The 24212-nt window shown below is 46.2% G+C and overlaps 1 protein-coding gene across 1 annotated transcript in view; it reads right to left on the bottom strand.

Moving 5' to 3' along the window:
* Positions 1-24212, bottom strand: part of LOC135911786 (beta-alanine transporter-like) — a 69527-nt gene that overhangs the window by 27999 nt on the left and 17316 nt on the right. Inside the window, exons 2-5 of the mRNA XM_065444123.1 lie at positions 4895-4998; positions 2002-2156; positions 854-1022; positions 31-151 (exon numbers count right to left, since the gene is read on the bottom strand). Coding sequence (XP_065300195.1) covers positions 31-151; positions 854-1022; positions 2002-2156; positions 4895-4998 — 549 coding nt within the window. The remainder of the gene's footprint in view (positions 1-30; positions 152-853; positions 1023-2001; positions 2157-4894; positions 4999-24212) is intronic.

Here is a 24212-nt window from a genome sequence, read left to right as displayed (position 1 = left end):
ACATTTATCCGCGGGAATTCAACAGCCCACCTTCTCGCAGTACAGGAAATCAACCTGTTTTCCGTTCGTGTGGGCGATGGCGACCAACAGTTGTTCCACTCGATCGAGCTTCCCGCGAGCAAGAAGCCATTTTGGGGAGTTCGGTATGATCCTGGAAGAAAAATAAACGTCATAAGTTGAAAGCTCCTTCCTGGCTCGCGCTGTGTCATCAGTCATGGTCTGTCCTGTCGAACCGCTCACGAAGGAATGATGACGGGAGCGTCGATCCATGTACATAAGCACAAATCTTTGTGGTGGTTTGTTTTTCTTTCTTTCTTTCTTTTTTTTGTTGTTGTTGTTCGCTAATTACACGGTCGAGCATTTCGTGTGTACTTGCGATGCTTCATGCGAGGAGTCAAGAGAGCTAGTGCCAGCTAGACTAATCGAATGAGAAATATAGTATACAAAGCTGCTCATAGCACCTAACTGCGCACGCCTTCTCTGAATGCTCGGGACTCGAGCCTGAGGCTCCCGGAAGCTTCCAGACCTATGTCTTTCGCTCTCGTCTTGAACCGGAGAAACAAACAAAAAGTGTTTTGGGGTGCACTGAGCGCTGGTGGGCATGTTTTTTTCAGTCTTTGCAAGTGTAAGAAATGTGCCCCTCAGCCAATTCTCAAGCACGTGCAAGTTCAACTTATGGTTTATTTCGAGACAAATTTGAATAATAAAAAGAATCGATTAGCTGCAGGGCAAAAGGGTTAGTATACCACGTTTTAAAGTTCGTGACTACTGTGGCCGGATCGTACCATTTCTAAGGCTACAAATATCGTATGGCTTTTACGAGAGAAAAGAGGAAGGGAGAAAGTCGGGGCACCTCCAGTAGACGAGGAAGGCGACGAAGGGCACCGACGTGGCGGCCGCCAGGTGTCCCCAGCCGCGGACGGCCAGCGACACCAGGCCCAGCAGCAACAGGCCCAGGCCGTGCGCGAGCCGCGAGCAGACCAGGGCGCCGGCGCGATGCCTCCGGCCCGCCAGGTCGCCCACTGCGATGGCGCGCGCATAACGCCGCAGTGGTCTACTTGTCAATGCGGAGGCGTGACCCCTTCTGAGACGCATCAGCTAAACTGGTGCATAAGGCAGTGAAAGAAATGCTAGATGTAAAATAAGCGCAATCAATGTTATTTTCATGTGTGTGATACATGCAATATCCACAGACTACCATGCTGCCGGCAGTAGCAGCGGGCACCGAAAAAATATCGACATGCTTAAACGGACTAAATAACGTCGAGTGTGTTGCTGCAGAGCGCGTGGTCATGTATGCTTGTCAGACCTCAAAACAAATCAGTTGAACTTAAGCTCTTGCCTTGTCCTGTTCTGCACGCCGCGTCTTATGTTTGCCCTAATATGTACCGTGTAGACTACAGCCACCTCGTTCATCAACGAGCTTTAGTGATGCCGACGACGGCGCGTGCGAGCCATTCACAGACTGCAAATGTCACGCGCGCTTCCAGACAACAGCAGCGATGACGCTGGTGAAGACACTCTTGAGCAGTAACCGACGGCTAGTGCATTGCGTAAGCGGCGCTTTAACTCGCAGAATGAAACAATGAACGTCATCGATATTGCAAGGTCGCTCTTAAGCAACCCACTTTTGAGTGCGGGTAGACGCCTTAACAACGAGATACTGCAGTAAAGTTGTAACTTCTTTGAAGGTTTCAAGCGCGCTCTTCATTTCGACCTCTAATGCCTCTGCTAAAGGTTGGTGACCTTATATGTAACCAGCGTAGGCACGCACAAAATGACAGGCACCAACATGACCTTACTAATCCAATCGCTATTGTTGTTTATTAATTGTGACAGTATGAGATCTTTGGCCCATAATCGTAGCAACGCGCACACATATATTGAATACTCATTCAATACTCATCCTGTCACTTGCAAGAACGCCTGGCTATGCATTCGCATAAATATATCGCGCTGTGAACGCGGAAGCGATGTAGCCAGCTAGAGAAACGCGCTCACCCAGTATGGAGAGCGACGTCCACGTCCCTGCCGTTCCAACAGCCACCAAGGTTCGAAATAGCAAGAACACGAGAAACTTCGATGACAGGGCGGCGAGCATGCCGAACAGGCACTGGACGAACAGGAACGCTGTGAAGCAGGCTCGTTGGCCCCACCTGCACATACGATGTGCACATACGATGTAGCGCCCGCGTCGATATAGCTATTGCAAATGCCTGCGTTAACCCTTTAACTGGCAAGAAAGACCTGGCCTAGAACGATTTTGTTGCTTTATTCCTTCTTGATATTGTTCAAATACATATCAAATGAAATATGAAAGGGTTTCCCTGAAAACTAAGTGAGATACAGCGGGTCGAAAATATTGTTGACCAGCTGGTTAGAGGCAAATCGGCGGTCCAACACTTGCGTTTGGGAATTGCTTTGACAAGGTAAATGTGTGTTCTTGAGATTCACTTCAATGGAGAAAAAAATAACCGCTTTCTTAAACAAAAGAAAAAAAATTCACATTAACGATATGACCACCACGTCCGCTAAGACGATACCGACGAGGCCTTCGAGTTTTGTCACCAAAACATCTGCTGCTGCTCACGGTCGACATTTTTATGATTACCACTGTTCAGAAGGCACATAAATTAAGGTACATTGAAAAGCACTGATTAATATTTGGTTTTGTATAGTGTTTGGAGATATTTTTGTAAGGTCAACAATATTGTCGAACTAGCAGTTAATGGGTTAAGGGTGCTTCCAAGAAACCACTTTTCCACTATGAACTTGATTACGGACTGCTCTGACTGAGCTTTCTTGACTTTTACCCTCCATGTGCGCTGGAAAAAAAATCTATTTCGTCATGCGTAATGCAACGATACCGTTGCGCTGAATTAGCCTGCCAACTAACAGGTTCTGCTGCTGAATCTTCCTTTTTTTAGCGGCACAAGCATCTAGTGACACTATCGTTCCTTGTGCAGCACTTCCGGTCCACCTCTTCAGACGACCGGGGAAGAAATTCAAAATAAATCAGAAAAAAATAGAAAATATAGTACAGCACAAAATTCATTGGTTTCATTATAGATTGATATCAGAGAATAAGTTTATTTACAAGTTCAGTTACTGAAGTGTCTGTAATAATTAGAAATAATTAGAAATCACTGATTACCGCGCACCAAAGCACAATATCGTAGACTTTAGAAACCCGCCTCGTGAGCACCACTTTGGCGTAATTCCTGGAAACCCGGAAGTAGAAAGCGGAAGTAATGACGTCACCAATGACGCCACACACAAAAAAAGTGGCATGATATTTAGCCGGCTAATTAATGATAAACAGTTGCCTGGCATAGACTGAACATCTTCCTAGCAGAGCTGATGTGACGTCACTCCCTCCTCTCTCGTTTATCCTCACCCGGCGCTCACCCGCTCGCTCGCTCGCTTCTTCGCAACAGCTGCGCGCGCACGCTCGTTACATGCTCTGACGTCAGCACAGGAGAGGGCGCGTAAGGTGCGCTTCGTGCGCTGCTCGCTAGGAGGCTACGCCCCGCCAGGTGGCGCGCGCTGCGCTTCCTCCTCGCCCTCCCTCGCTACTCGCCCGCATATCGCGTCAGGGGACAGACGCTCGCTCGCTTAACCTAGAGAACACCAACGCCGAGGTGCGAGTGCCACTAAGAGACACCGAGGTCAAATATTACGGTCGCCTACCATTTTTTTTTCTTACATGATAACAACAACAAAAAATCGTCTGAAACGAGCCGTAAAGGGCGGGTCACTGAAGGAAGCCATAAAGGAAACCACCGAAGCACCAATGTGGCAAGCCTTGGAACGCGCCTATAAAGTTGTCCTGTTGCTAACCGCGGCGGTAGCATGCTGAAGACTACCAACATCACGACTCCACAGAAATGACACGCGCACTATGTGAGCGTGTTTGTATGAGCCTTCCGACGGCAAACGGGACGTAAATAGTGAAAGCGAGCACGACGATAGCTATAATTCGTCCAGGCGGGAGTGTTGTTTGCCGGTAAATTACAAAGCAATTTATTTATTCATTTATTTCGCACATAGTGCGTGCTGTAAAGAGCACTCGACCAGGAGGACAGAATGTATGTCGCGGAACAAAACATCCCAAAAATCGCTATCGCACAGAGAAATATAAAGATAGAATTGCTTATGGGTCACTCAACTGGATAAGGGGTAAGGGCAGTGGTAGTTGGTATATCATCCCTGAAAGTTGAAGTATGAGTCGCTGAAGCGTGAAGTCACAACTTTGTCCTTACGGAATACTGAGATGTATCACTGGCATACGCAAACGCTTCGTATCGACATCAAAGCAAGAGCTCACGCCTCTGCGACAGCCGAATATCTCTTCTAACTTAATTTTTTTCATCTTCACATTACCATTGTCAAAACGTGGCTCAAGTCGTAGTCGAAAACTCCTTACATGCCTGAACCCATAGTTAGGCCATTCAGGTGTGCGCACGACATTTATCGAGCCATCAAGCTTTACCGATTTATCTAGACAACAGCCTCCAGCACAGTGTCTCCTGCATAACCAAATCTGGCTACGCACCACCAAAGGCACAAAAAAGACGTAAGAAACAGTTTCCTCGTGGTCACATTCTTAGCAGATCTTACGACGCCGATCTTCGTTGACCCCGTAATTCTCATACATACCGCGCAGCCGCGTTGGCATTGCTAAAGCCAAACGTCAGCTCAAGAGGAGCGTGCGCGTCTCATGTCTAATTCGCTTCGCTTTCCCAACGCCCATTCTTCACGGCGGCTCTGAGTGGCGCATGGAGTGGTTCGATGCCCTTAATTCGCCAAGCGCGACATGCGCGCGTCACTCCGCCGCCGTGAATTTGTCAAGCGAAAGAAAATAAGAAAGCAGCGCCGCGGGCGGCGACGTTACCTGTGCGAAACGAGGACCGAGAGGAAGTGGCCCGCGAGGAGACCGGTCCCGAAGAGGAACATGCTGAGGGTCGCCAAAATCCTCCTGTTGCACACGAGGTCCCACTGAGTGCACAGTAAAATGGAGCGAGAGACACGTTGTAATTAGCGACGTGCTCGAGTTATCGACTGTCCCTCCAGCCGTGATTACAACTCAATGAACAACGCATGCACCATATGTCAAGTGTCCGCTCCGCCGATCTCATGAAGCGGCTTTTCCGTCGCCGCTTTTCATCCACGTCGACTCTGAATCGAATCGCGACTTTCTGAGGGGTAGGTACAGCGTTTAATGTAGAAGGATCGCGACACTGGTGGTGCGCTCAGACCTCTTTCTCAAGCCGTGTAAGCAATCTCAATATACGTGCTATTCACCTTCGACTTATTTCTTAAATTTAGCGGGGTTAACCATTCCATCAGCGTCACATCGCGACAACATGAACTGTTTATAAGCCCACATAAATTGCCTCTCTGAACAAAAGATTTAAAGGGAGAACGTCATTTGGCTCCAACTACACTCCAGTGTATTCTACATTCTTTTAAATGTATATATATACGTATATGTTATTGTGCTTGACCCCTAGCGCCATCCGTTCCGAGTTTTTAGTCTCCATCTACTTTGTCCACACATGGCAAGGGCGGTGCGTCGTTCGTCGACCACTTCGGCGGCCGCACGCTTACTCGATATGGAAGCGAGGCCGCTTTTTACGGCGCGTTTCGCGGCTCATCGCCCGCCGTTCTGGTCGGCGGTTTACAAGCAGTAAACTCAATTACGCTCACGGCCGTGCGCTCACGGGGCCTCCCCACTTCGTTCAGCCGAAAGCGTCAAGTAAAACCGCACAGAAGTGCGCACCGTTTTTTCGTGGCACTGCAGCGGCGCACACTCCGCGCGCGCTCTCTCTCTTTTCCGGGCCGAAAGAGAGATAGATGGCCGTATATTAAACCTCGCTCTTCCTCGCTTTTATTTCCTCTCTCGCCCTTTCAACGGGCACCAAGAGGGGCTCGAGTATGTAAGAACGTATATGTGGTGTGCGGAAAGAAGAAGAGCGAGAGCGAGGTGTATACAGATATGTGTGGCAGTTTATTTTTTGTTGTCCCTTGCGCGTTCCTTCCGGTGGCGCGGCGAGAAAACTTCACCCACCGCCCCGAGCCGAGCGTCATTTATTCTGGCTCTGAGCGAGCGCTGCGCCGTGCCGGTTGAGTCGGAATCGCGGCCGCCTTGGCCCGGGTCCAAGCACTTGATCGGCGTAGCCCTCCTCGCCCCCCCCCCTCCCCCCCGTTTCGCCTTATCCCGAAGAACTACTGCGCGCGCTGTCAGGCTCTGTACGCTCTCCCCGCTTGTCGCCAGTCCTCCGACGGCGTGACGCTGACGGCCGTGGAGGGATTCATCCTCCAAGTGCTACGCCGCGGACGCCTCCGCGCGGCTATCGGGATGCGCTGGAATGTGACGCATTGCTGGTGCGCACGACGCGGGAGCGCTGTCATACACCCGGTAACTGGTGCTCGTTATCCGTCGTCGAACGAATGCGATAGGGAGGCCCGGATGTGCGTAGTGGAGGAAGGACCGAAGGCCAGTTGCGGAACGGTTTGCTGCGAAAATTGCCATCACAGTGAAGATAAAAACTGAACTGGTACGCGTGATCTCTCAAGAATAATAAGAAAAATGTTTGTTTGTGTGTGTGTGTGTGTGTGTGTGTGTGTGTGTGTGTGTGTGTGTGTGTGTGTGTGTGTGTGTGTGTGTGTGTGTGTGTGTGTGTGTGTGTGTGTGTGTGAGAGAGAGAGAGACAGAGAGAGAGAGAGAGCGCGGTCGAGCAGGGTAAAGAGCGAGGCGTAAGCACTAGCAAGTTAATATTCCCGGGGAGCTACTGCCACACAAATGAAGGCTAGCATTGGAATCAAACCCCTTGACAGAAGGTGGAAGGGAAACCGGCGGAAACTAATGCATGCAATTCATAATAACTCAACTCATATGGACAAACTTAAACACATAAAGCCTCCCCACTACCTCTCAAGCAAGAGGGATCACAGCTGTAAAATTAGAGAAATTAAATGTCTTACAAAATAAATGAAATTCCCTTTCTTCGCGAAAACAATACCTGAATGGAACACTTTACCAGCGGAGATGGTCACAGCTGACGGTGTCCACTTCGCTCAACTAACCACTAACTTGTATTTAATGGCGTTATTATTGCGCTGTCGTGTTTTTGAGGCTTCTATAGCACATTCCGAAATTGTGAATGCCTCGTTTTATAGTCATCATCTCTTAAACTGCTTGTCTGTTTGCTTATTTATATTGTTTTTATTATTTGTGCCAACTCTCCTGCTGTAATGCTTCGGCGCTACAGGATATGTCATAACTTAATAAATAAAGTTCCCACTGCAAGCTTTCTCTTCATCTCCCCCCCCCCGCCCCCCGCCCCCCGCCCCCCACTTTGAGAGCACCAACCACCTCACCAAGTCTTATACAGCTTGTTTCGAGCTCTTATTCTAACATTTTTATAAACGTACAGACTTTAATAAAATTAAGTGCAAAGACCGTATCGCTCTACAGTGATCAATTTGAATAGTCAGGACCGAAAAAAAATAACGTCTTAAATTGATGAAATTCCCAGGGTCTAATATACTTTAAGCGCAAAAGAGACGATAGCACAGGCTCTGACAGATGTCTGTCTGTCCCGTCGTCATTGGCGTCTACCTTGCCCTTAAGGTTGATTAGTCATGGAACACCAACTAGCCGGCTCTCACGTCTTGCTTAATCCCAGTTTCATAAAAAGCCAACAATGACACCAAAGAAAACATAGGGGAAATTACTTGTACTTACTAACTGAATCAAAGAAATGATAAATTAATGGAAATGAAAGTGGGTGAAAAAACAACTTGCCGCAGCTGGGAAGCGATCCCACGTCTTCGCATTACGCGTGCGATGCTCAACCAATTGAGCTACCGGTGCGCCGTTTTCGCGTCCACTTTCTTGGGTATTTATGTTTCACTACTACGACTAACTTTAGAAGTGTTAGCCAGAAAGGATGTTCCACATCCGCGCCAAGGTTTGTGAGTGGTGGCACTGGCTTCTCGTTTAATCCCAGTTTGTCACACATGACTTTGATTAAGCAGTCGCCACTGGCGAAGTGCCCGGAATACCCCGAAAGATGGAGAACATTGGAAAGCCATGGATTCGGGAGAGACGGAAGCACCTTCATAAAATGTAGCAATCTTGCCCAACATATCGAGTCTCTCTCTCTCTCTCTCTCTCTCTGGCCTTCGATCAATCCGGCTCCAGCTCAAGTGTGTTTGCGCCACTTACGTGGAAAAAAACAATTGTGATAATAATAATAATAAGAAGAAGAAGAAGTGAACAGAAACTAGACCTGGTCCTTCAACCTTTAAATATTACCAGAACCTCACCCGAAATTAACGGCGCCCTAATGGAATGGCACTGCCCAGAAATGATGTAGATAATGTGGGACTTCCTGAATGCCGCTCGCACAGTTGCGCGAGAATTTCTCCCAGCGATAAGGGCAACTCTATTTTTGGTCTACTCGGTTAAGAAAAACGACTGTACGAGGCTGACGTTAATAAGTCCATTATACAGGAACAACGCCGTGTAACTGCAAAGTGGAAGCCGCAGGCGTGACCTGGAACCGCTCGCGTTTTTCTCCTAACGGCGACACGAGTGTATTGCAATGTTCGAGGGTGGGAGCACGCGTACGTAATCGCTCCGCCACTTAAACTACTTCAGAGCTCCTCGCTCATTTACGAGGTGCACGCGCGAGCAATTTTCGTATTACGTACAAAGTTTCTAGTGTCGCTGGTTTAGCGATCTTTCAGCACACACGAGTATGTACGAGCGCGGAACTGTAAGCAGCATAAAGAAATGGAGGGGAGGGGAGGGGAGGGGGAGAGAGTACGTTCTCTTGTTCGTCGTGTTTCAATTAAAATCGTTTGTTTAGACAACGACAACAAAGAAATTAGCACACTCACCAAGGAAGCTAATAAACAAGCACATTTACCTGACAAGTGTTTCAGTCCCCCATTTTCCAAACTTAATATTTGTTAACACATCACCCAGACTGCCAACAGAAGCACCTTGATAAAATTTATTTCTATAACTTTCTTGAGAGCAACTATACAACCCACCGTGGCAGAGAGGTAAATATTAGAGAAAAGCAAGGAACAAAATCGTGTCAAAGGCGGTAGTAATTGGAAGCAGAGGTTGGTAGCTCAAGTTGGTAGCTCGGGCCGCCCAACGGTACACAAGAGCTCGCTAGATAGAGCACATACGCAACCGGACGCGACTTTACAATTGCTAGGCAGGTCAGCGGGGCGTGGCATTTCAGGAGTCGCCCGACGTTTCTGCACAGGTGCGAGTAAGATCGGCTGCGTGAGACAAATTTGGGGACTTTTGTTCCTTGAATATCTCACTTTGCGTATACTACGGAGAAGTTTCTTTGGTCGTTTTGTATGCGTTTGTCCCGAGGTGTGCCGGCATTGCGGAGTGAGGTCACGAATAGGCCATGCCTATGCGCGAGTTTTTATTGTGATAGTAATTATATGGACACTCCAAGCGCATTTCTGCCATCGCCGTCGCCGTGAGGTTCCATAATACCGACGCCGCGCGCCCTACGCTCTATGTGCGAGTGAAAGCGTGCGAGGGGATCCGGGCTCAATCTCGCACGCGCAAAAGAGACGAATGCGGCGAGGAAGCGCGCCGTCTTCCGTCTCGCGCGAGGCAGCGAACGCTGCGACGCACTGGGGTCGGCGTTCTGCCGCGGGTGCAACTGCGCATGTGGCGGCTGCGAACAGTCGCGCGGCCGTATCTTGAGTGCGATCTGCATTGGGGGCAGAGTCTAGGGCCGTCGAGGGCTCGTAGCTTTGTGTGTAGCGTGTTCTCGGCGCTCACTTTGCGTTGTGGCGATACCCAGCACGAATGTCACTTCGCTCGCTGCTGCTGCCGCATTTCCTCACGCTAGCGTTTTGACGGCGAGTTTCCGCGGTCGAGTGAGAAGTGTTCACAAGTGTTCATGTTTGCTGGTGCGCGCGTGACGCCATGCTTGTTAATTTAGTTAGTGTGCCTATGTTTAGAAGTTTATAGGGCCGATAAAACTACTGTCCTTACTTTGTATAACTGTCCACTAATTTGCTATCGCAATCGATGCATCACCTTTCGCGCGAAACTGCGACTTTTTTTGCGCTCCTATGCTGGCTGCCGGCACGGTCAACCAGCTGAAGCAGTGGGCACCGATGCCCCATTTGGTTATCGTTGTGTGTAAAGGTACTTCAGGCGTACGAGAATCGCTGAAGCTAAAGATAGGTCAGACAGATATGCTCACGCCTTTCGGCGCTCCACCTTAAAAATAGCATCACTGATTTTCGCGGGGGGGACCGTAGGGACCGCAGTAGAGACTGGACCTGCTCTCCTGGGGCAGTACCTTCGCTCGCGCCAAGCTAGAGATACGTCAGGCGTGCCAGCTGCTTTGTTTCCGTTTCTCTAGCTCCGCGGCTCCCACCTAACGATTTTCGCACATGTTTGTGCAGGAAGACCTTTATTTTGCTCAAAGGGGACTGTTCAAATATGCTCCTGAAAAGTCGCGGACAGCAGCATACGAAAAGCTTGGCACGAGCGAACGTACTGCCCCAGGAGATAAGGCCCGCGCGGCCTCTACTACGGCCCCTATTGCTCCCCCGACAAAAACTCAATGATTTTTTGTTTTAAATTAGAGCGCCGTATGGCGCTATCACCTGACATGACTGACTCAGCAGGAGCGCCGCAGGCCCGAGAAAGTCTGTCCGACGTACCTTTAGCTTCTGGGATTCGCGTACGTCCGACGTACATTTACACAAAGCGATCACCAAATGGGGGCGTCAGTGCCCACTGCTTCACCTGGTTCACCGCGCCAGCCGCCAACGTCGGAGCGTAAACAAACTCGATCCCACTCCGAAATGCCAGCATGCCTAGGGAGAAACGCATACAACACCAGCAAAGAAAACCCGCCGTTTTATCCTTTTATTGATTAATATAATGCATATGCTGACCTTTAGAGTTCCGGGGCGTTCAGTATTAAGCGAGAAGCATCGCTCAGTACCAAGATCCGCCGTGGTTGCTTAGTCGCAGTGGTGTTTGGCTGCTAAGCACGAGGTCGCGGGATCGAATCCCGGCCACGGCGGCCGCATTTCGATGGCGGCGAAATGCGGAAACACCCATGGTACTCAAATTTAGGTGAACGTTAAAGAACCCCAGGTGGTCGAAATTTCCGGAGTCCTCCACATACGGCGTGCCTCTTGACAAGAAAGTAGTTTTGGCACGTTAAACCCCATAATTTAATTTAATTTAACGAGCAAAGAAACTTCTCCCCCGTAGTACGTATAGGCAAAGCCACATATTCAAGATGCAAAAAAAAAACCTCAATTTTCTTTCTCGCGCCCCCTCTTAGTCGCGCCTACGCAAAAATTTCGAGCGACTCCTGAAATGCCACGCCCCGCTGTGCTGCTTAGCCATTGTAAAGTCGCTGCTCCGGTCTGCTCGACACGTTCACAGAGGCCGTTTAGCACGCAAGTCACGAGCACGCTTTGAATTGGAGATCGCCCTTGTTACTGGACACGACAGCACCGCCGCGAAATGCATCAGCGCACACAGGCAGGAAACTGTTTCTAAAAGGTATAGGTGTCGAGGCTGGTCATTCCCGATGGTGCCGCAAGACGTGCCGTCCTTTCCAGTGTGCATTCTGTCCACGTTGAGGCCTCCTTGGCCTCCTGTGTACAAAGGCGCCGCAACGACGCGACCCGGTACAACATCCATCATTGGTCACTGAGATGCTCAGCTGCAGCGCATTCCTTGTTCCCGCCGCTTCACTACAAGCCCGCACTCTGTTTCCTATGAATTTCTGTAGCTACCCAAATGTTTAGATGGCTGCAGTTGAACGCGTTGGATCTCGTTCATATTGAATAAAGAGACTTCGAAAGAAAAAAAAAAAAGGAAGATGAGGATGGGGACAGGCGACACGACGAGTGCTCACAACAAATGGATGCCTCTCAAATGGAGGCCCTTTGCGCCATCCCGAAAAGCACTGGTTTTTCTCACTATCTTCATGAATTCAGGCAGTCATCCTGGATGTCGGCAAAGTAGCATGGCCGATTGCGAGTTGGCTATTCCGTGCCACAACATTATGGCGTTGAGACGAGAAAGAAAAAAATGTAGTGGAAAGAATTCTTTTGTTTTCTTATTTGCGAGTGAGTGAGTGAGTGAGTGAGTGAGTGAGTGAGTGAGTGAGTGAGTGAGTGAGTGAGTGAGTGAGTGAGTGAGTGAGTGAGTGAGTGAGTGAGTGAGTGAGTGAGTGAGTGAGTGAGTGAGTGAGTGAGTGAGTGAGTGAGTGAGAAGGTTTCACTTCTACCCGCTTCTTTTTCTCCCCTTGTCTTCCCTCTATTTTGAGCTGTCACGCGACCTTGACTCTCAAGACGAATATTTTGGTACGGGTAGGAGCAGAAGGAGGAGGAAGGAATGAGAAGGCAGAGATGTTAACCCTAAACGCGTCTGGTTGGCTACCCTACTCTGGGGGGACGGCCAAAAGGGAACAGAAAGATGAGTCAGGGAAAAGAGAAGGGCAGGGAGGAAAAATCTAACATTTATTGTACGGGTAGAGTGATGTAAAAGGCAGAGCTAGCTAGAAGCCGCGTTTTCGGGCTGCAGTTAGTGCCTACTGAAGCACAAGTTTTAAGTGTCACCATCAAAGGAAGGATACTAGCGAAAGAAAATAGCAGTATACTAAACAGTCTAGCTGAACAGGAATTGCTAAACTGCACACTCCCTGCAGAATGCGCCGTGCAAATGCTAGAAAGGTGACCGACAGTTGCACGTATTGCAAGAGAGACTGAAGCCACACAAGGCCATCGCGGTTGCACGAGCAATATCCTGCACTGAAACTGCTGGAGGAGTCACCTCTTGCATAGCGTACGCTGCATCAGGGGAAAGACCCCGGTAATCACGCCACCGCATTCTAGCTCACTTTGATGTGGGTAAGATTAGAAGATGTTTCATTGCGATAGTAATTATATGAACACTCCAAGCTCATTTCTGCCGTCGCCGTCGCCGTGAGGTTCCGCATAAAATGCAAGGGCGTTAGCACCGTCGTCGCGCGCCCTACGCTGTATGTGCGAGTGAAAGCGTGCGAGGGGAGCTGCCGATCCGGGCTCAATTTCGCCCACGTGAAAAAGACGAAAGCGGGGATGAAGCGCGCCGTCTTCCTTCACGCGCGGGGCACCCGGAGAAGGGGAGGGGAGGGGGGCGGCGTTCTACTCCGGGTGCGATTGTGCATGTGGTGGTTGCTCGCGGTCGCACAGCCGTATCTTGAGAGCGATCTGCGCTGGGGGCAGAGTCTAGGGCCATCGGTGGCTCATAGCATTAAAATTATGGAGTTTTACGTGCCAGAACCCTGATCTGATTATGAGGCACGCCTTAGTGGGTGACTCCGGAAATTTGGACCAACTGGGGTTCTTTAACGCGCACCTAAATCTATGTATACAGATGTTTGCGCATTTTGCCCCCATCGAAATGCGGCTGCCGTGGCCGGAATTCGAACCCACGACCTCGTGCTTAGGAGCGCCCAACACCATAGCCACTAAGCAACCGCGGCGGATGGGCTCGTAGCTTTGTGCGTGCTGTGTGTTCTCGGTGCTCACTTTACGTTGAAGCGATACACAGCACGACTGACACTGCGCTCGTTGCTGCTGCCGCGTTTCCTCACGCCAGCGTTCTGACAGCGATTTTCCGCGGTCATCGACTGAGATGTGTCCATGCTTGCTTGTGCGCGCGTGATACCGTACTTGTTAATTTAGTCAGTACGCCTATGTTTACAAGTTCATACGGCCAATAAAAGTACTATCCTTACTTCGTATAGCTGTCCACTAATTTACTGTCGCAATCGATGCATCAATCGCCTTTCTGGCGAAACGGCGACTTTTTATCAAAAGAATGACGGGAGAAATTAAGAGTGCGGCGAGGAGTGCCAGTTTGCTGCAAAGCTAACGTCTTAATAGATGCCTTTTTCTGAGGCTTGAATACAGGAAGGATGCGAGACTAGTACGGTAGTAGCTATGCGCAAAACTAACTCGAGAGAGATGGCAGTGCCAGACCAATATAAATAATGTTTTGTCTGTTTGGAGCGTTCCAAGCAGATAAAACATTGTTTAGGCCTCAGGATGTACCACCTAAGAGCTTCTAGTTAACAAAGGCACCAGAGCTACTGTCTTCAAGTCGCGGTAGTTGGTAAGGTGATTTTTTCAAGCAAAAAGCCTACATCAAGAAATGTAAGGGTTCTCCTTTGTGCCCCTATGTCGACGGCCCCATTCACCTTAGGGGCTTAGCCTCTCAACCTCCCCCCCCCCCCCCTTTCATTTTGATGAACTTTCTTCTGAAATGTAGAATGATCTCATTCGAGATCCAACTCGGCTGCCGAACTCTCCCCTGGGAATTTCAAAAGAAAAGAGGGACCATGTCTTTTTTTTTATCTTTGTTCCTTTTTTTATTCGCCGGTTTTGCTACACTCTGAAAGCTTTTCCTGACTTCACGAACTGCAGGCTTGTACCGCTGCTGTCCTCTCCGTCCTTGAGCTTCGCAATTTTCTCTCGATCTTTTCTTTCTTCTTATTTCGCTTGCTTCTCCCCGAAGTGGACGGACTCTTTACAATCGACTTTACTCCTTTCAGCACATTTTTCATAGCCTCGCGTCATGACTGTGGTGGCGACTTTTATTAGCCTTTCAATTTCGTTCTTTATAGTTTCTTAGTTCTCTCTCCTCATTTTCACCCAGCTCTCCTATCGAATGGGTTCCGACACTCAAAGACTATGCTGGCGTGATCTCGAGGGGACACATCCTTCCTTCACGTTGCAGCTTTTTTGTTTGTTTGTTTGTTTGTTTGTTTGTTTGTTATTCCTCCGCATATTGCCACACTCACAAGCAGCATCCAACTGTTTCGGCCAATGATGTCACTGCGCGAGTGTATCAAACTAGCCTCCCCAAACAAAGTATTATGCTCCTTTCTTTATCAAAGACCCCCGTGACTGCGGAACTTGGAGACTTGGGCTCATCGTCTAAGCTGCTCATACGGTACTGTTTATCGCAATTGATTACTTTCAAGATGCAACGGAAGAGTAAACGGTTTTATGCACTAGTGTAACCAAACAGACCGATACCTTTGTTGCCGAAAGTAAGCGGCCCGAAATTTAGTGTTGCATTGCACAGTTCGCAAACGCAAGTGCAGCGCATCGCATTTCAGGTCTGCATGCCTAAAGTGCAAAAAATGTGCCATTTATTTCTTGGATGCCGTGATAGAGATGTTTCTCCTTTTCTTTTCTTTTCGGTCGCCCATTATTTGCAATCGTGCCACGTACCGGAAGATTGAAGCCCGTGTAAACGGCGCCTCGAGTTGCGTAAGCTGCGGTTTGAGCCTTCATCGGCGGCGATTGATTCAGTAAACAGCGTTTGGTGCATAATACAGATAGGATGATAGAAACGTTGGGTTTCATTCCAATCGCAGCTACCTAGAGAGCTCTTGCTGAGACATTCAGGAACGCTACCGCACGCATTAGCATATACATCGATGCGAGCAAGCGACAGGTCCAGGGGTGGGTGTCTCCCTCCTTTCGGATTTACATAAGATGGCGAAGAGAAGAACAAAGAGATATAGCTGACTCAAGATGACGACAACCACGGCCTCTCTTAAGTAACAGGAAGGAAAAGTGAAGAGAAAACGATGTTAGCCTCGAACCACGCGTCCTGTCAGTACACGACCGCTCCGCTGTTCTCGATGGCTGTACTAGGCTTTCCCTTCTCCACTTGCATCTGATACGAAGAGAAGGACGGTGCCGAGGAGGACGGAGGATAGGTAAGCCGCGGAGAGTCTTCGGCCCTGTCTCCAGTGGGCGGGCCGGAAACTCGACAGTGACAGATGGCAGGCTTGAGCCGAATGCGACGCCGCTGGATTCACCGCAGTCCCCGGGCCTCGCCAAGTCGGCTCCGGGCGACGCAATTCATCGGCCCACAAAGGGAAGCCTCGAGGGCGCCCGATTGATGGTTTTGTCAGAGAAAACTCGAAGGAGGGATAAAAAAAGCGCGGATAAAAAATGACACCTATGTGGACGGGATAACAAACGCGTGTCCCCCACGAGTACGTTCTGTGCGTGTATGTGTGTTTTCTTTCTAGCTTTTGTTCCTTCTTTTTCTAAAAAGGGGGAAAGGGGTGTTTAGACTGGGCACATCCCAACAATGAACAATGCCATAACTCATAGAAAAGGCTCAACGTGTTACACACGCAGGCACCGAGATACTCTCCCGCAAGAGTAAAAGAAAAATCGCTTCTTCTGCACACGTGTGAGCTAATGTTCTTGACATCAAGCGTCAGCAATGGCATTATATTTTTGTTATCTGTGTCAGTGCCGAGAAAGTGGATGCTAAAGAGCCGGGCATCTCCAAATTTATTACTACTTAAAGCAAAATCTAGTGAAAAAGAAATCAAGGAAACAAAACCATTTCACATTTACAACAAAGCACTGCACATTTACTCTGTAAGAAAAAGCAGCGTGGCTTCAAAAACAAATGTTTAAACCATAAAGAACAAGATCGCAAACATAGGCACACTAGACGTAAGCTAGTCGATTTACGAACATTACAAGTACATAGAACTCGTGCGCTTCTTGGCGCAGATAACGTGAGCCAACGTGGAAACGCGGTACCTACACAGCATTTGAAGTTTATTTGTTTCTATTACACAAACGGGAGGCCAACAACAAAAAACTGCTAGGCCTCAAAAAAGGTCATGCTGCTGTTGGCATTCAGCCCTATTCATAATTTCGAACCCACACAATGCATCACATCGAGGTCACATAATGAAACAGTGCAGCGTGAAGGAAAACGTCATGCTATGTGCCAAATAATCTCAAATTAACCACAGTTCCGGAAAAACAATTCCCAAAACTAAATGAATATAACAACATTTGATAACGTGAACTGCCTCTTTGTGACTAGAAATAGTTCGAAACATAGGCGTATCTACCGGGAGGAAGTAAGTCATACCTCCCCCCCCCCTCACACACGCACACCCACACACTTTTGAAAGCGGGCAATGTCGGCTGCACACTGGCAAATCCAAGAAAACAACAGCTGAGGCCAACTTTTCTTTCAGATTTGTGCCCACATGAGTATGCTTATCTAATTACATATCCCCTGCTCGGGCAGCTAGAATTGATTGACTTTCGGGCCTCACCACAACGCATTTTAGCGGATGACGCTTGGCCGGCTGCACTAAGCAATTATGGGTTACAGTTCTTCGCGGTACGAGTCACCTGTGGGACGCGCCTTGTCTGCATTGCAGAGAAGGCTGTCGCTGGGCAGTCCAAAACAATCTTCATTAAAATTAAATTAAATTATGCGGTTTCACGTACCAATTAAAACCACGATCTGATTATGAGGCACGCCGTAGTGGGCGACTCCGGAAATTTTGACCACCTGGGGTTCTTTACCGTGCACCTAAATCTAAGCACACTGGTGTTTTCGCATTTCGCTCCCATGGAAATGCGGTCGCCGTGGCCGGGATTCGATCCGGCTAAAACAATCTTCATCTTCCGCCACTTGCATCATCCCATGTTTGTAGGGGCTGTCTCACCTAAGCAGCTTTGAAAACACAAAATCAGCTTTGCTTTTTATAATTTAGCGGTCTGAAATCACTACTGCCATTTTAGTGATTTTGTCGCTATTTTAGCGACTTTCTGTCTGTTTAGCGACAGGCGACTTTATTTAGCGACTTGAATGAACAGCCGGCGACATTTTAGCGACTTCGAAGTTAGGAAAGCTGCTTAAAAGATGACCTTCTTGAACGTAGTTTATTATTCAAAAGCTACTAGTAAGCCGCCGAAACTCGCTATACAATGCCTAGGCTCCGTGACCATGATGAAGCAATGGTTGTCTTCACATTGGTAGTCTTCACATTGTGACTGTGCATCACAGATGTGATTGTGCTTCACAGAACAGTGTTCATCACAGTCTTCATATTGTGCTAAAAAAATTCATGTGTATCCTTTTCTTTCTTTTTTTACAAAACCGATGTGAATGGGTTGAAACGCCGCGGGTACTGTAGTATCACTAAATGTATTCGATTGGTGGACGATCGCAATAGTAGCAGTAAATTAATTTACCAATACCAGCTGGAATAATCTTTGTGTTCAGATTTAGAACGCAGCAAGTTAATAAGACAGATTGACTGTATAGAAAGGCGTAATCGCCTTTTTCTAGATTCAAAAGTTCACATGGCTGGTATGGAGAGCTCGCTCAATTTCTAAATTAGGATGAGCATGATTTCATTTCATTTCATTTCATTTATTTTTCCCTTACAGGCCCGAAGGCATTACATAAGGGGGGAGCAAAATCAAGGTCAAAGAGAAAGAAATTTTTTTTTGACAAAAGAGAACAATAACAAAAAAATAGTATGTAACAGTAAAATGCTTTTGTTACGCGTATACAATGCAAAGCAAAATTCACGGGATTGAAACACGAGAAAAAATGAAAAAATATAGATATATATATATGAAACACTCAATTAATACACGAAAAAAATACAGTGAAAAAGGCATCACAAGGGAAACAAGTAAAAATAGAAAATAATCAGCTGTTCAGAGTGCCGAATTGAATATGACAGGAACCTTTTGCCCTCATGAAAAATGGTCATTTAGTTTATTCCGGAATGATTTGCGGTTAGTGCATGATGCGATGGTATTTGGCAGGCCATTCCATAGTGCTATCGCGTCCGGAAAAAATGATGACTTTAAAGCTAAGGTGCGACAGTTGATGCGTGCGATGCTATGGTCATGGCTTAGGCGGCTAGACGTCCTGTGCGGGGGTTGCAGCTTTTCGTGTCTCGTGCGTGGGTGATAGTAGAAATGATGAAGAAGACAGAGGCGAGATATAATGCGGCGTGACTCGAGTGATGGGATGGCCAGGGAGTGTTTCAGCGCGGTAATACTGGTTTTTCTTGAATAGCATGATGATGTAAATCGGACGGCGCGATTCTGCACGGCTTCAAGGTCAGCGGCGAGGTACGCTTGTGATGGGTGCCAAATGGATAAGGCATATTCGAGTTTTGGGCGAATGAATGTTATATATGCTAGTTTTTTTATGTCGGGGGATGCGGCCTTCAAGTTACGGCGCTTTTCGATGAAACATTTCGATGAAACGAAATGTTTAAAATATAATTAATTAATATTGGTTAATATTACGCAGTTCAATCAAAACACGTTTTGTACGAGAATATATACGCTAAACTATTCAATCATGTCGTTCCCTTTTAGTGTATCTTTTTCGAAAGCGCTGAAATAAGGCTACTGAAACATGCTTGATTTTGTTTTTTCCCTTTTTCTTTTTCTTTTTTTTTTACTAGATGGTTTACACATGTAATCAACGGAGATTGTAAATGTCATTCAAGCATCAGCAATCAAGGCCATGAATGGCATTATCAATCCAAAAGACGTCATTCAGGCTCTGGTCTTACTTCCCCAGTTGAGGAGAGAAACGCGGTCACGCTTTGACACTGCGAGTGTTTCATCTCATACCAATTACAGCGATTTTGTTATCTTCCTTTCCCCAAAATACTCGCACACATGCACGCAGCAGTACACTTTATTCTAAGTGAGCGCATTTACGCTCACACACGCACACTCAGGAAATGAATAGGCACGGGCTCCGGACAGATGTGCTGGCATTGTGCCGGTTGAGCGTCTGAACAAAGCAAACATGTCCTGCGGCTCCCAGGAGAACAAAATTGATTTTCAATTTGGCTTATGTTTCAAATGGCTTTTCCGTTCTCGGCAGCAACAAACAATGACTTGAAAGTAGGTTAGCGCATGCGAGCTCCTAATGAGCGCACTAATTGTCTCGTCAGGCGTCTGCTGCGTGTTACGGAAAAACCGCCGTTCAAATTAGCAGTGGACCGCAAGCGCGCAAAACGCGCCCTCATATTATTCGCATCGCGTGAGATCGTACTTTCTTTTCCAAATCGCAATGAATGAGTGAGTGCACTCCTTCTTTCCTGTTTTTTTTTGCAAGTATGTGTAGTTATTGCGAGTGAATGCCTCTAATAACTAAAAAATAATTTGAGGAAGAGCCACTACTACGCTTATGTTTGAAGGCTAATTACGGTAATTCTTCCTGGCTGTGTTCTCACCACGCGTCACAAAGGCAATTGATCTCGTGTAGCGAGTTACACGTCAACATTGACAGAGAGAAAGCTCACCCCGCATGGTAAATGACGACTCAGAAAGTCACTGCCATGACCTGCAGCCAGTGCCAGCTTGACGAAGTGACGTAATTGCAAACGGAGATTTGTGACGATAGAGAAATTTTAATGTATTGATTACTTCACCGTATTATATATTGCTGAAACAATTATCAGTTACCAACGAAAATCGCCAGCCTTCAAATGAATATTTAATATTTACTTTATTAGGCACAAGTTATTAGGCACAAGTAGATTTTCCGCTTCTGAAACTAATACCCTTCTTGATCACGCCTTAAGCAATATCACACCGTCTCCAACTGCGGGTGTCATTGAGCTGTCCATCACAGATCATCTTCCCATTTTCGTTACCTTTGTTACAGAAAAACCTTACTATGACACTCGTTATTTCACTTCCAGGTTCGACCGCGATACCTTTGTTAATACAATAAATGGTACCAACTGGTCATCAATTAGTACTAAAAGGCATTTGAAAAATTCTGCTCATTATTTTTGAAAGCTGCGTTCGCTAGCACTACAACTGTCAAGTGCAAAAAAAAATTTAATTTACCACGGAATTCTTGGATAACAAAAGGTTTGTTGACCAGCACGCGGAAAAAAGATAATCTTTACAGGAAGACTAAAGAACAGCTGTTCAATGTACATCTAGCACATCGCTATAAAAAATACAGTACCATGTTGAACAACCTACTCAAAAAATGAAAACGGCTTTCTTATGTGAAAGAATGCTGCAAGGCTAAAAATAATCCTAAGAAACGATGGCAACTTTTTAACTTCTTGAATGCACCCCAGGCTAGTAGAACCATTGATAAAATAACTTATAAACATGAAACTTGCACTGAATCGTCTTGTATAGACAACTCATTTAGTGAGTGCTTCTATGCAGTGTACAGTAATAGCCCGATAGCCTCTTCCTATCCATGTAACCGTTGCAATCATACCTTCTTTCTTTTTCCCGTCACAGCCGATGAGGTCTGTTCTGCTATATTAAATCTAAAACACACTTACCCAAGTCTAGATAATGTCTCTGTTTATCACTTGAAGTTTGTTGCCCCTTGCATTGCGGAAGCACTAAGCAGCATAATTAATCTAATTTTTAAATGCGGTGCCTTTCCTAGTTCGCTTAAGGAGGCAAAAGTAATTCCTGCCTTTAAAAAAGGTGATAAATCTCTGTTGTTTAATTATCGCCCAATCTCTATTTTGTCCTCCATTAGTAAACTTATCGAGAAATTATTTCTGAAGCGTATAAACAGCTACCTAACAAAGTTTAAGTTGTTGAAATCTTGCCAATTCGGTTTCCGTCCTGGCAGTTCAACGAGCTTAGATTTTATTGCATTAACCGATTACATAAGGTGTTCTATTGACAGTGGTAAATTTTTTGGCTCAGAATCTTTAGATTTTACTAAAGCTTTTGACACTGTTAATCATACCATTCATTTGCCAAACTAGAATGTTTAGGTATAACAGGTCCAGCTTTAACTTTTCTTAAAGATTACACACATGACCATGAGCAAACAGTCTGTGTAGGGGGCGCTTATTCCGAGTCGAAAGTTATTAATCAAGGGGTTCCACAGGGCTCAATACTGGGACCTTCGTTGTTCTGCATTTACATTAACGACCTACCCGATGTTCTTGACCTTTCTAATGCTATTTTAAAAGCTTATGTCGCCACTATTTCCATGCGGAAACATTTTAACAACCTTACTCTTCAAACTGAACAATGAACTAGCGAAAGTTGTTGAATGGTGTCAGCTAAATCATTTAATTTTAAACCTTCTCAAAACTCAGTTCATGTTATTTAAAACAAAGCAGAGGATCGCTCCGTGTGTCCCCCAAGTAACTCCATACAGTCACCTTATTCCTGCAGCAGACTGTGTGTTGTTCCTTGGCATAAAATTAGATTCTCACTTGAAATTTACTAATCATATTGCGTTTGTTAAACAGAAAACAGCTTTTGGCATAAGAGTTCTCATAAAATCACGTGCATTCTTTTCAGAACACGCATTATTATCTCTATACATTGCGTTCATTCATAGTCATATCACCTATGGTATTGCTTCCTGGGGAAACGCGTATAACTGCCACCTCTCGTCTATTCAACACATACAGAACCAGGCTATTCGCATAATCACAAGAGCTCCTTTTACTCAAATGCTCTCCCGCTACTCCAGGCAAACTTTATATTACCTGTATCTGGCTTGTTTAAGTATCATCTAGGTATTCTCTTTTTTAAATTACTTAACAAACAGCTTCCTTACGAATTTGTAGACTACAATTTACTCACTAATACCAACTACACTAGGTTCGCGCATAATTACAACTTTTTATTACCTAAGTGCAACACAAACTATGGAAAAATGACATCCTCGTTTTCAGCATTAAAAATATGGAATGACCTACCTCCTTCACTTAAAATAACGTCATCTTTTAATGTATTCAAACATGAGTTAAGATGTTTTATTTCTTTTTGTAAATAGTTTCATGTCCTATAACATGTTCTCTGTATAATTATGCTTTTTGATATACGTATTTTTTGTTTGCTTTCTCATACCAATGTATTGCATTACGCGCATTCATTTGCTTTCCTTGTACTTTTTTTATTCTTTGCTGCTTTAACCCACGTTTTGCACACATCTTTTTTTCTATCCTTTTTTTTAGATCCGAGGGTCCCGTTGCAGTCATTGACTTCGGGACCATCGTCTCCATACTATTTGTTATTTACTCGTTGTTTTTTTAATGAAGAATAAACTGAATAAACTGAAAAAGTGAAACTTAAACAAGTGAACAATAATTACGCAAAAACAACTTCGGCTGAGTGAAAGCACTCTTACAAAACACAACAGCCTATGAAGCTTCTGCGTTAATCTTTTGCTATCACAGTGCATCAGCTTTCTTCCTTAATTATTATTTTTTGTTCCCAGGCGTTTATTTTCCCTTCAGTTTAGCTTAACAGAAATTTGAAATATTGTTTATGGCGAATAGCCTAATTCTACTCCTTGAGCTGGGTTACTCTACGAAGCGGAGATTACTTGCAGGAAAAATCGGAATGCATAATTCCCTAATGAGCACATTTTCACTAATTAACGTCATAAATAATGCCTTTAGGTTACATATTGGGGTTTATCAATTGGAGGCGGTAAGTTCGCAAGGCATATTCACTTGGAAACGAGCCTGAAGCTGGCACGTATCACAATACGCGTCCCAAATTGTGTGTGCAGTGGTGCTCCAGTTATCTTTTTCCTGCACTGCATAAGAAGTTCTTTTGTAAAAAGGAAATCTAGATGTAACAGTACAATTTCACCGCATATTTGAAGGCGCTTATCTCAAAACTGATACTAGTTTCAAAATTCGTTCCAAGTAGACGTGTCTTGAGCACTCACCAGCTCCAATTCTTGTTGCAATACTTACCTTAATGTGATCAGTGTCAGGTTATTACTGAGGAATTGTTAATTACTGGTAATTATTAAGTTATGCATTTCATTCATTCATTCATTCATTCATTCATTCATTCATTCATTCATTCATGTTTATTTCAGCACTATGGTACATGTACAGCATGCACAAAAATGCTGGGGACACAGACTAAAAGCCACAGAAAGCTTGATGGGTCTGCACCCGATAATTTCACTTTGACAGGGGCAAAATTTGAAGGACGCTTAAGCTTCGCCTTTAAGGGTGGAATGCGATAGCATTCAAAGACTTGCAAGTGATTCTCACGCTTCCCGGCAACTGCAGCGTATGTAACCGCAATGTTTACCAAGAAACGCTGGCGGCGAACGCTATGCACGAAGGCGAGCTTTGCGTGCGTGCGTGTGTGCGTGCGTGTGTGTGTGCGCGCGTGTGTGTGTGTGCGTGTGTGTGTGTGTGTGTGTGTGTCTGTGTCTGTGTGTATGTGTGTGTGCGTGTGTCTGTGTGTATGTGTGTGTGCGTGTGTGTGCGTGCGTGTGTGTGTGTGTGTGTCTGTGTGTATGCGTGTGTGTGTGTCTGTGTGTGTGCGTGTGCGTGCGC

This window comes from Dermacentor albipictus, chromosome 1 (assembly GCF_038994185.2).
Source record: "Dermacentor albipictus isolate Rhodes 1998 colony chromosome 1, USDA_Dalb.pri_finalv2, whole genome shotgun sequence".
In the NCBI taxonomy this organism is placed as follows: domain Eukaryota; kingdom Metazoa; phylum Arthropoda; class Arachnida; order Ixodida; family Ixodidae; genus Dermacentor; species Dermacentor albipictus.
The sequence above is the reverse complement of the archived record's forward strand: the minus strand, read 5'-3'. Positions and strand labels throughout refer to the sequence as shown.